A 13,218-nucleotide genomic window follows, 5' to 3' on the forward strand; every position below is an offset into this window, starting at 1 on the left:
GTTCGCCCATGTACACACCACTGAGGTCAGCTCTCCCACACTGGCCAGACAAGGGACCGGGCCATCTTTCTACACTTTTATCACTGCTGAGGCTACTGTGTGGTGGCTGGTGAGGGGCTGGATCAGCTCAGCACCATACTCAGACAACATTGGGGCTTCAAATGGGAGCCCAAACCAAGGAGGTCCACATTGCATGGACACTGTAACAGACATTTGCTGCAGAAGGGCCATGGCCCTCTGCAGCAGCACCCAGGTCCAGATAACACCATGGCCTCAGATAGCAGTTCAGCCCTCTCATATTAGGCAGTTCCTTGCTGTCTTCATGTCTACAGTCCCACCTGTCTTCACAGAGAACAAACTGCTCCCGCTTCCCTTTGTGTCTCACCTCTCCACCACATATTTGCTCATCATAATGCTGCATGCCCTGAAAAATAGCAAGGCCATTCCTTAGTTTTTAAATTTTCATTTTTATTGTTTTTGTTTGATGAAGAAGAGAGTTTATTTCATTTCATAGGTTTCTGTGCATTGCTGAGAAAATGTAGGCCAGGGGTTCAAGGCAAGACTCAGGAAGTAGGACTGAAGAAGATACCATAGAGGAAATATGCTTACTAGATTGTTCCTTATCATTTGCTCAGCTTTTTTCATTGTGTCTTTTATTTTGTGAGATTATAATATAATTGTATTATTTCTCCCTTCCCCTCTAATGAAGATATGCCTTGATAGAGTAATCAGTGAATATTCAGAAGGCTGCTCATAAACTAGAACGATGCTGAAATGAAGTTCATGTGCATTCTCAATGAGCTCTACTCACTCTTCATTTTTTTTCCCGTCATTACAAACTTTCGATAAATGAATAAGAAGGATTTTATGGAAAGGAAAGCTATGGCTGCCACACATGCCAGTAGGAATCCAATCACATCCAGAGAGTGGTACTGGTACCATGTGAGGTTGTGTGCAAGTGGCCTCAGGTGCTTGGCCCCTTTGTGGCGCATGACAAACTCAATCCAGAAGATGACTCTGTCCAGGGGTTTCATGGGCTGGTCATGATGAATGGTCGACAACCACATAGCATTCTTTTTATAGCTGATAGAAGGAGAACAGACATTAACTTACATAAGAAATGAAAAATGCACATGTGTAAACTTTTGTGTAAATATTAAAGTTAATCACACCATATAGAAAGAAAATATATTTTGTTTCATGTTTAAGATGCATGTCTCAGTTCCTTGAGCATGCAATATTAAGCATTTAAAAAGAAAATTAATAAAGATAAATATTCCTAAAGTAGAGTTTAGAGACAGCTAAGTTTTAAATACAAAATAAATCAAAATGATATATTATTTGAGTTTTTAAAGCTTTAGCAAATACTAGTAATTTTTCTGTGCAAAATGTGTACTAGTTTCAGGATGTATAAGTAGAAGACAAATCACTCTTGAGTCCTCATGGTGGTGCATATCTGTGTAAATTTGATAAAGATTGAAATGAAATTTTTACATCTATCAATGATTAGTGGTGTTAATTACAAATGTGTCCTGGTTCTTATTAATTAGCCCCAATAGCTGCTTCTCATTGCTTTTACGTTTTTCTAATTAAGCTCATCAAATATTTGATAAAATTAATAGGAAGAATAATTTTCTACTTGTTACTGTATAAACAGAATAGGGAAAATGATGTTGGAGGTCCTTTTGTCTGTGTGTTGCTTTTATTAGTTAATTAATAAAGAACTGGCTTGGCCTATAGCATGGGAGGAAGAAAGTATAGTCAGAGAAACACCATGGAGCTGACTCTGGAGACAGATGTGCTGAAACATTGCCTATAAACCACTGCCAGGTTATGATATTCAGATTAACAGAAATGGATTAAATTAAGATGTAAGAGTTAGTCAATAAAAAGCAGTGATTTAATTAATATAATTTCTGTGTGATTATTTTGGATCTGGGTGGCAAGGAACAAATGAATGGCTCTCCCCTCCAGGATTTTATTTCACTTCACTTATTGGCTATTGAAGTTTTAAACTATCCTTTAATCCTCAAAAAATTACTTTACAAAAAGAATTAAAAATAAAAATTGTCCAGAGCTGGTGACATAAGCCTGTTGGACAAACTGTTTAGAGGATTAAGTAGAAGGATTACATACTGAGGAAAAGTATGATTTACATAGAAAAGAAATATAAAGCACAACATGGAAATTAAAAGTAATAACAAAAAAAGGAAAAACAATATGACACTGAATCATACCCAAATTTCTCTGTACCTTCTGTTATTTTTGTCCCAGGATAATTCTTGTACCTTTGGCCTTCAGTGAGAATCATAATTAAAGATACACAAATACCAACATATATACATTTCAAAAGGCATACTCACAGAGGATTATCTATGACGGTCTCCAGTGCATTGAGCAAATCTGCCCTTGTCATTGTTCTGAAATCTAATGAAATAGCTGCTCCCTTGGCTTCTATGTAGGCAATGTTATCATGTTGCTCTCCAAACAAAGGAATGCCAATCATAGGGATTCCAAAATGGATCGCCTCATAGATTCCATTGGCTCCACCATGAGTTACAAAGGCTTTGGTTTTTGGATGACCTAGAATAACATGAATTCAGGTTGACATTAATTAACAGTCTTAGACATAAAATGAGAATGCACACTATCAGGAACTTAAAGGAGATTTTCTACATGAAGATTAATTTTACTTAATTCTATTTATTAATTTAGTTTACCACACAACTTCTGTTTCCCCTCACTTTTCATCCCAAGAAAACCTATGTGAATATTCTAAAACTCATAACCTTGGTAAAATGTTTTCTTCTCTCAGAGTAAGAAGAAACTAAATTTCCAGAGAGATATTTTGCAGAATTGCTTTGAACTTGAGAGTTGAACTATGAAATTCGTATTTCCAGTTGAACACATGGGGTATATGGTAGCTAAGTGAAAATGAGTATTAAAAGCAACCAACTGCATACCAGAACTTGTTATCTTAAATAAATAATACATTCACTAAGTGTAATATAAAGGATTTTGAAGTCAACTAGGATAGGTTTGTTCTGAGCGTCTTACCTAGAAGGTCATTCTGGGGGAGCCATTTGTAAACTCTGGTATTGGATCCTAAGGTGTTTGGTGTTTTGCCCTCAAATCTCCAAAGAACCTGTTAAAGATTAGATCATCTTTATTACTGGAGCCAAATTTAGCATTATACAGACTAAATGAATTATATTTAAGAATATAAATATATATAATATGCATATATGTATATGACAGCATTGATAAGAATGATGCTATGAATTTGAAAGAGGGCAAGGAGAATGGATATTAGAGGATTTGGAGTAATAACAAAAAGGGAGAAATGATGCAAAAACAGAAATTTTAAAAATAGATCTTTTTATGTTTAAATATAACATAGGTAAATACCTCCCATAAAAATGGATGAAGACATTAGAAAGGGTAAATATTGAGAACCCTAGAGAGACTGAGAAGAAGATTGTGCCAGCAAAGTCTCTGCTTATTTTTACATTCAGTCAGGTTGAACATAATCATCATTTTTCCAAGCAGAGATGTTTAGACAAATGAGATAGCTAATGATGCATGAAAATATTTAATACATTCTCATGGTGATATAATTCAATCTCAGAGAAGAGTGGCACATTATTAATAACTCATATTTTATATGAACATATTTTGACATTTCTAATAGTCTTCTTTTAACACTGTTATATTTTAAATGCTTTTGGGGGTTTACTTTTATTCACTTTTTCTATGTTATTTTCACTGAATTTCAAGTTTTTTAGCTTTGATTACTTATTCATAACAAATCTTCCTGATCCACAATTGTTTCTGGTCTGAAGTTCTTTGAAACAATGCCATTGTGTTGACCAATAGGGATATGGAATCATCTGGCCCATCCAGGGAGTAATTTTGCATAGTGTAGTTTTGGAACATGATCCTGGAATGGAGTCACACGAGCAGAATTCTGAGTGCTTCAGAGAGCACTCTAAAAGGAAACAAGACAAATGTCTTATGACCTCAATTTGTTCAAAATGCTAGATTTTTTTTTTTTAGTAAGTTTGTTTTACCCCCCTTCCACGTATAATAGATAGAGTGGAACTATTTTAGGTTAACCACTACTGCTTGCTATTGTCATCCAGATAAAGTTTAAACTGCTCTTTGTGCGTTTCTGTTGTGATTTGATAGAAAATGTCCCCCTAAGGGAGTGGCAATATAAGGAGGTGCAGTGTTGCTGGAGGAAGTATGTCACTGTGGGGTGGGCTTTGAGGTCTCTTTGCCTCAAGCTTATATCAGTGTGACTTTCAGTTGACTTCACAATCAGAATTGCTAATGAAGATATTGAGTTATTGAAAATAAAAGGACTAGGAAAAGAGTTACAAGGGCTTATGGAATCTATATTCCCATGTGGACAAGAATATAAACACGGCTTGGGTTTTTCATAAGAGTTAAAATTATATAAAATCTAGTGACCCTGTCTGGTATGTTTCTAAAGAAAAGATATGGGCTCTTCACAAGGTGAACAGAGAACAGTGGAGAATAGCCACACAGAGACCTCATTTTCTTCCTGGAATTCTCCTCATTTTATAATTAAAAAGTAGTCAAGCAAATAGACATGATTGAATGACTTATGAAATGTTATTGCCACCATGTGGCCAATGGGAGCTTTACAGTCTGGTTTACCTAGAGACAATTATTGTTAAAGATTGGCCTTCAATAGTTTTGCATTTAAAAGTTTGCTTTTACACTATACACATTCATTCTGATAATAAGGTACATTTTGGTTTTTCTCTGCCTTCATTCACTCATAAGAAGCTTAACTCTGATATCTGTAGTTTATTAATTTCAAGGCATGATACAGTTCCCTATTATGTGTCAATACTATGCAGGGAAGGTTTTAGAGCCTGTCAGGGAGGCATTTCCTCAGGCTTATCTTCCTTAAATTCAATCCTGGGACTTCCTTTTCCCTGCAAGATGTAACATGTTCAGGTTCAGCACCATGTTTGCCTGCAAGGTACAATACTTTCCTTCATGATGATGTTTAAACGAGCTACAACATTTAGGTGAATTTTTTATTACAGATGCCATGATCATGATGTCTCTTCATAGCAATGAAAACCTAAGTAAGTCTCTATGGAAAAACTTTTCTTTTTGTCAGGCATGACTTGTCGTACTGATCGTACACAACTTCAACTCATGTGATTTTGCTCATATGACCTTTCTAAACCCTAAGTCTGTACATTGTCTGATTCTCTGATTAGAGTTCACTGTTGCTTATGATTAAAACCCCAAGTTTCCAGGAGAAAGTGCTTTAGATGAAGAAATATCTGACAGAGTCTGAATGAATATTGGAAAGGCATATAAATTAGGGGAAGAGATCCCCATTCAATTTGGGTCACTTAGGCATTGATTTAAACTATTATAAAATACTAAATGAAAATAAGGAGGTTATTAATCATGAGGAAGAAATGACTAATTCCTTACATGAATATAAACTGGATGATAACAACTTAAAATTAGGAAAGAAGGAAAATTGAGGAAATTTTCCCAATGTAGATAATATCAAAGTAAATACAGCACCACTGTCAACTAAGCAGGTGATGGCTCCCTCAGCTCAACTTTTGGAGTCTCCTTTAAAGATGTTTCCTGTAGTGCCTAAAGGCACTCCTGAAGCATGGGGTAAGGAACCTGATAATCAACCAAATCTTGCATTCTTCCTACATTTTTTATGAGGATTTCAGAGAGCTTATGAAAAAGCTTAAGTTTACAACCTAGACAAGCTAGGACATGACAGGAAAAGGTATTAACTTACCAATTCCTCCCTGGCCTCATGAGCTCAGCTTTGTGTTTCATTGAAATTTCAACAAAATGAAAGTGTTTATCATGGGTTAGACATGGATAAAATGAAAGATTTTAAGAAGGTTTGTGCTTCCTGTGGATCTACTGCTCCATGTAGTTAAGAAATTTTTTTGGTTGGAATAATAGTGCACAATGGTTGCTGTTTGATTTCCATATATTTGCAAAAACGGTTCTTTACCCTTTCGAACTTCTTCAGTGGCAAGTGTGGTTTGCAGAGAATGCCCATAAAAAGTTCTAGCGCTAGGACTGGGGTAATCCTAAATTTGTATATTATGTAGTATCATACCCAAGCTCCCTATTTCTTCCTTGTGTGTTAGGACTTTCACTCTGACTGATTTAGAGCAGAGTGAAGAGTTTCATCTTTTATGATGAGGACAACACTATGAGGGAAGCACTCGTCTCTACCTTTGCTTTGGATATTTCTGCTACATATACTGGCAGGCAAACCAAAAAATAGATTTTTTTTATTGCATTTTCTTTCAATTAGCCAAAAATGTACTTTGATTGACAGTTGGTGAACCTAGGCTCCCCTCCATTAAATGGTCCTTTCAACTGAGCAGTGAAGAGGCCTACTTCAAAATTAGGATGCAGACTTTTTTTAAAACTGCTTACTGTTATTCTGGTAGAAATATCAAATACAGAATAATTCACCCTTGAAAATCTAATGTATGCAGTGACCTTAAGTAATCAACAAATAGAACAAGGAATTTGGTTATGTCTACATACTCTTGATAGCAATGTCATCATCATGCCAGCATTTCATAATGTTCCCATATTGATCACTGTGTTTATAGCCAAGTCACTCTCAGTCAAAAACACCTCTGCAGTATTGAAACATCTGTTGTGGATATCTGTTTGGCTAAGGGAAATTAGAGTTTCCTTAAAACTCACCTTTCACACAATCATTTCTATAATTAGACATTTCAAGGACGTTAACAGAGTTAGTATATGGTCACCTCCCATGGGATGCTTTCCCTCACCTTTTGTGGAATCTGGGCAAGGGCCCACGCGATTGCATTGGCTTTGTCTTCTGACATGTTGCTGACCATTGACCCCAGAGAAAAGACCACGATACCATGCTCACCAGAGGTCTGGACAAAGTCTTCCATTTCCTGTGAAGAGAATTTGCTTCATGACAAAATACAGTTGTAGAATAATCACTCATGAAACATTTATGAAAGAACTAAGAGAATAAAAATTGATGCATTTGTAAGAATATTTATATAGTGCTGTTAAAACATACAGAAGACCAACATGACAATATCAAAGACTTTGAACTTTGCAGTTATCCACACAAATTATACTCACACATTGTCCAACAGATATTCTAAGTATTTTCCTCTGGTAAAATTAAAACTCAGGAGAGCAAGCATACGCTTTGAAGCATTCAAAAATTGTCGCTTCATTTACAAAGTTTCTGCTTACAGATATGTTTTTTTTCCCTTTCTATTTTCTTTTTCTTCTATAATAGCTGATTTAATATTATTAACTAGTATTTGGTAGAATAATATTTATATAATAATATGTACATTGTTGTAATTTTCACAAACTTCCTACTATGATTAATAAAATGTTTTGAATCTGTGAAACAATCATAACTGCATGATAAACATATAGTATATAATAATTTTCTGATATTGTATTGGAATAGGGTATTTTCAAAGCTAATATCCAAAATTTACTGGTTGGAGAGAACTGTCTATTCTGATTGTTCAGATATCAAACAATTCTTTAGGATATATTTTAGCCATACCTTTTGGTCATGAGCAGTTTTTTATTGATGAGTTTAACTGACTTAATTTCTTTTTCTTTTGTCATGTATTTATATGTGTGTGTGCTTGTTTGTGCATGTTTGTTTGTGTATACGTGTGTGTACATGTGTGTGTGTGCTTGTGTATGTGTGTGTGTTTGCACATATGTGTATGTTTGCTTATTTGTCTCTGCCCGTGTGTGTGCTTATATGTATGGATATGTATGTGTGTGTGTCGGGGTTGCTGGGGTTATTCCTTGGCTTTGTTTAGCACATAGATATCAAATATTAAAATCTGATGTCTTCCTCTACTAATCTTCAACATAGGTTTTGAGATTGTCTCACATTGAACACAAATCCCACCATTTTTTAACAGACTAGTGGCCAGCAAGCTCCCAGTATCAACCTGTTTCTACAACCTCAGTGCTAATGTCATTGCACTGTGCTGGGACACCTAACTTTTTACCTGGGTGTTGTGATTCAAACATATATCCTCATAATTGCTTGGAAAGGACTTTACTCAATTGATAACCACCTAGGTACCCTAACTGACCTAACTGAGTTCACTGATGGGAATATTTCCCAGGTCTATCACATTCTTTCCTGAGTTTATTCACCTCCTACTTAGCAGGATGCTTAAGTCAACTTCCTATATATCTCTATCTCTGGTAGAAATATCTAATGAAAGCTGTAGAATCATTTTCACCAGAAAAGAAATCAAATAAGAAAGAGATCTGAAGAATGTATTTACCTTAGGCAAGGGTTTAGCAGGTTTGCAGTGGAGACCTCCAACATAGTCAACATTTGGTAAGGTTGGGCGAGGAAACTCCAAATCCCAGTAGGATCTAATGAGCCACATTTCTGCTTTGCCTATTGTCTCAGTTAAGGTAGTGGGCCTTCCTAGAAAGAGAAATGAGCAAATGAGAAAGAGAAAAGTTGACAGTATTTTCAATTGAATGTAAAATATATTTTCTTTAAATGGTGGAAGATATATTTGATATAGAACATGTGAATTTAAAAACAAATTTTACTGTTTTCTTGAGTTAATTTTGTATCCTGCTACATTACTGAAAATGTTTGTGACTTGTAGAAGTTCCTTGGTAGAATTTTTGGGATTGTTTATGTAAACTATCATATCATCAGCAAACAGTGAGAGTTTGACTTCTTTTCTGATTTCTATCCACTTGATCTCCTTTTGGTGTCTTATTGTTCTAGCTAGGACCTCAAGAACTGTATTGAATAGATACGAAGTGAGTGGACAAACTTGCCTTGTTCTGGATTTCAGTGGAATCGCTGGGAGTTTCTCTTCACTTAGTTTGATGTTGACTGTTGGCTTGCTGTATATTGCCTTTATTATGTTTAGATTTATTATGTATGTTCCTAGTATCCCTGCTCTCTCCAAGACCTATATCATGAAGGGATGTTGTTTTTTGTCGAAAGTTTTTTTTGGCACCTAATGAGATAATCATGTTTTTTGTTTGTTTTTTAGTTTGTTTATATGGTGGATTATGTTGACAGACTTTCATATGTAGAACCATCCATTCATCTCTGGGATGAAGCTGACTTGATCACGGTGGATGATGGTTCTGATGTGGTCTTGGATTCTTCACAGACCTCAAAAGAAAGCCACTCAACTTCATATGGAAAAGCAAAAACCCAGCATAGCCAAAACAATCCTGTACAATAAAAGAACTTCTGGAGGTATAACAATCCCTGACTTCAAACTCTACTACAGAGCTACAGTAGAATATGAAAACAGCTTGGTATTGGCATAATAGCAGACAGAAAGACCAATGGAACTGAATAGAAGACCCAGATAATAATCCACACTTTTTCAAACACCTGATTTTTAACAAAGAAGTAAAAAATATCAAATGGAAAGAAGAAAGCATATTTTTTTGAAGAAAGCATATTTAACAAATGGTGCTGGCATAACTGGATATCAACATGTAGAAGAATTAAAATACACTCATAATTATCACCATGCATAAAACTCAAGTCCAAATGGATCAAAGACCTCAACATAAAGCCAGCCACACTGAACCTTATAGAAGAGAAAGTGGGGATTACCCTCGAACTCTTTGGCACAGAACGCCGCTTCCTAAATATGACCCCAGCAGCACAAACACTGAGAGAAACAATTAATAAATGGAACCTCCTAAAATTGAAAAGCTTCTGTAAAGCAAAGAAAACAGTCAATAATACTAAATGATAGCCTACAGAAAGGGAAAATAATCTTCACTAACCCCACATCAGACAGAGGTCTGATCTCCAAAATACACAAAGAACTGAAGATTTTGGTCATCAAAAGGACAATAATCCAATAAAAAATGGAGCACAGACCTAAACAGAGAACTCTAAACAGAAGAATCTAAATGGCTGAAAGACACTTAAGGAAATGTTCAACATCCTTAGTCATCAGAGAAATGCAAATCAAAACAACTCTGAGATTGTTTATTATACCTGTTAAGAATGGCCAAGATCAAAAACACTTATGTCAACTTATGCTGGAGAGGAGGTTGTGGGGTAAAGGGAACACTTCTGCATTGCTGGTGGGAATGCAAACTGGTGTAGCCCCTTTGGATGTCAGTGTGGCGATTTCTCAGAAAATGAGGAAACAACCTTCCTCAAGACCCAGTAATACCACTTTTGGGTATATATCCAAAGGATGCTCAATTGTGCTACAAGTACATGTGGTCAGCTACGTTCATAACAGCATTGTTTGTCATAGCCAAAACCTGGAAACAACATAAATGACCCTCAACCGAAGAATGGATAAGAAAAATGTGATATATTTACACAATGGAGTACTACATAGCAGAAAAAATAATGACATCTTGAATTTTGCAGAAAAATGGATGGAGCTAGAAAACAACATTTGAGTGAGGTAACCCAGACCCAGAAAGACAATTATCACATGTACTCACTCATAAGTGGTTTCTAAATATAAAACAAAGAAAAACAGCCTACAAATCACAACCCCAAAGAACTTAGACAACAATGAGGACACTAAGAGAGACATACATGGATATAATCTTCTTGGGAATTAAAAAAAGACAATCTCCTGAGTAAATTGGAAGAATGAGGATTTTAGGGGAGGGTTGAAGCAGAGGTGAGAGGCAGGGTGGGAAGCAGAGAAAAATGTAGAGCTCAATAAAATCAATTAAAATATAAAATAAAAACAAATGTTGATTCATATGTAACACAATTTGCATGTGTAATTGACTTATAGCTCACATAATATACATAAATGTCAGCTTGGGTTTATTTTTAAAACAAACATAAGTATTACCTTATATTTCCACAGTGATTTGAAATAATAGTTATTGAAATAACCCTAAATACCACTATTTAATGAGCACACATTTTACTCCTCTCTATTTCTTTAAAAGGAACAGTGTAAATATAAACACACATTCCAGGTCCAAAAGTCACATTATGCCATGTACCATGGCCAGACTTCCCCAGGGTTCTTGTAGTGTGTAGCTTGTCCTTCATCCTTGTTTTGCTAAAGGAGCTGTAAAGTTTATGAATGGCTGAATTTCTGGTTAGTGCTTCTAACTTTGTTTCATATCACGAATTTTAATAATGCTTATCTTTCAAAAATAATCAGAATATTTTCAAAAATTATGAGAATATAAATTTTGGACAGTCTTAACTATGGCATATTTGTTGAGAGAAAGAAAAAAAACAACTGCAAAAGAATATAGGCTGGGTACATGAGTATCTGTGCTTCTGTAGTGTTTAAACAGCAGACGATAGAGAGGTACACAATAAAAAAAAATATGGTATTGGTAGAAACTCCAGTTCCATTTTTACACCTATGAACTAGCATAGATTCTTTCAAAAGTAAAGGAATTCTTTAGGAAATACAGAGAAAATATTTTATAATTTGTATTTTTATTTATGTATATGTGTGTCTGTGTGAATGTACACCAACTTTATTCAGGAATTGGCAGATACCATAAAAAGACAGCAGGTCCCCTGAAATGGAACATACAGGCAATTATGAGACACTGGACCTGGGTGGGTGCCAGGAACAGAACTCAGGTACTCAAAATGAACAGAACAAAACCTCTTAACATTTAGTTATATTTTCAGACCCCACAGTTTAGTTTTAAATAAAGATAGTTGCCTATGCAAGAGAAAATAATTTCTTCAATGTTAAATACATATTGAAACTGTAAAATATTTCATTCCTTAATATACATTAATTATGATTTGGTTAACTAGATTGTGACTTATTAAAATAGATTAAAAATTACAGCAAAATGAGTAAAGAATCACTTAAGAAAAATCGACTTGCTTATCTTTGCAGGTCTGTATCTCAGCAGAATGTCCTGTATCAGGTCTGATACCAGCTTCTCTTTGATCAATACTATGAGCCTTTACAGTGAGTTTGGTAGCTAACATCATATTACATTTGATCACCTTTAAAAGGCAACTTCACTTTGCACTTCATGGACATGACTATAGATTTAAATACTTGTGAAATTTAGATCATTGAGCCACTGAGAAGAAACATAACTTACCCAATGTTTCACTGTAAAACTGACTCCATTTCTTCTCGTTAAATGTCTCGAACCAAAAGTCAAAATAAAGCATACACATCATATTTTTTACCCTCTCCATGAAAGTCATTTGACCACCTAGTCCTGACAAAATTACAGGTACATACGAGGGAGGGACTAGAAATCTTCCACTGTACTTTTCCATTGTATAGCCAGGAGAGAAGCGAAGACTGTACAGAAAAGGGATCTGAAGAAGTTCAGCTATCAACTCCCCACAGGGAGCAATGGCATCCGAGAAAAGGACATCAAACTTGGATCTCTGTAGTTTTGTCATAAGTTGTTTGTTTGAAACTGTGTCTTGGCAAATTTTTAGATAGATATTAGAATATTCGTCAAATGAGTTTTGTACCAAAGGAGAGAAGGTTAAACACATATCTCTTGGTATGTCATGAATCCATACATCCACAACCTTTGTAAAAACCTTGTCCAGATCATCTTTACTGATAGATATAGAAAAACTCTCAAACTTCAGACCAGGTGACTTTTGGGGATCAAGAAAGATAGAAGCTGAAGGTCTCAGAACTGTCACTTCATGGCCCCTCTGTACAAGTTCATCCAGTATTGTCTTTAGATTCATCCAGTGACTGTATTCCATTGGCCATACCAACACCTTCCCACAGTTCGCAGATCTTAAGTAACAACCCACTTGCAGGAGCAGCAGAACAGACATCCACTTCACAGTCATCCTGGAAAATCAAAGTCTTCTGTTCAGAGTGTGTCCCCTTTGTTATCACTTATCCTTATATCTAAGGAGAAAAATCCACGAGTTAAAATATAACCTGAGTAGATCAAAGAAAACTTACTAAATGACCATGTTGATCTTCTGAGCTTAGTGGAGATAGTAAAAGCAAATATGAATTACTCATATTTGCATATAAGTGTTTAATGTCACGTTTTATAATGAAGCAAATTCAGGAGTCAATACCTTGTTTGCATAACACCTCTGTTTCTAAGATATTTGAAAAATAACAAGAATACTGGTTAACAAGAGGTTAGTCTGAAATTTCTTCTCAACATAGAACCCAAGATGTAGTAATT

The 13,218-nt window shown here is 35.3% G+C and overlaps 1 protein-coding gene across 1 annotated transcript; it reads right to left on the reverse strand.

Moving 5' to 3' along the window:
- Positions 1-803: 803 nt before the first annotated feature.
- Positions 804-12,865, reverse strand: LOC130875692 (UDP-glucuronosyltransferase 2B17-like). The gene is made up of 6 exons (XM_057771736.1): positions 12,142-12,865; positions 8,361-8,509; positions 6,840-6,971; positions 3,058-3,145; positions 2,364-2,583; positions 804-1,083 (listed from the first exon to the last, which is right to left on the reverse strand). Exons 1-6 carry the CDS (start codon positions 12,863-12,865, stop codon positions 804-806), a joined length of 1,593 nt encoding a protein of 530 aa, XP_057627719.1.
- Positions 12,866-13,218: the final 353 nt, after the last annotated feature.

The sequence above is a fragment of the Chionomys nivalis genome, chromosome 6 (genome assembly GCF_950005125.1).
Source record: "Chionomys nivalis chromosome 6, mChiNiv1.1, whole genome shotgun sequence".
In the NCBI taxonomy this organism is placed as follows: Eukaryota; Metazoa; Chordata; class Mammalia; order Rodentia; family Cricetidae; genus Chionomys; species Chionomys nivalis.

What these genes read in the sequence shown, in the direction of transcription:
- LOC130875692 (XM_057771736.1), bottom strand. Translation starts at nt 12,865, where the DNA reads ATGACTGTGAAGTGGATGTCTGTTCTGCTGCTCCTGCAAGTGGGTTGT. An exon ending in TTGCCCAGATTCCACAAAAG is followed by an intron (nt 3,146 to 6,839) that starts GTGAGGGAAAGC and finishes AATCTTTAACAG; the next exon opens with GTTCTTTGGAGATTTGAGGG. An exon ending in ACCGTCATAGATAATCCTCT is followed by an intron (nt 1,084 to 2,363) that starts GTGAGTATGCCT and finishes TCCTTCTATCAG; the next exon opens with CTATAAAAAGAATGCTATGT.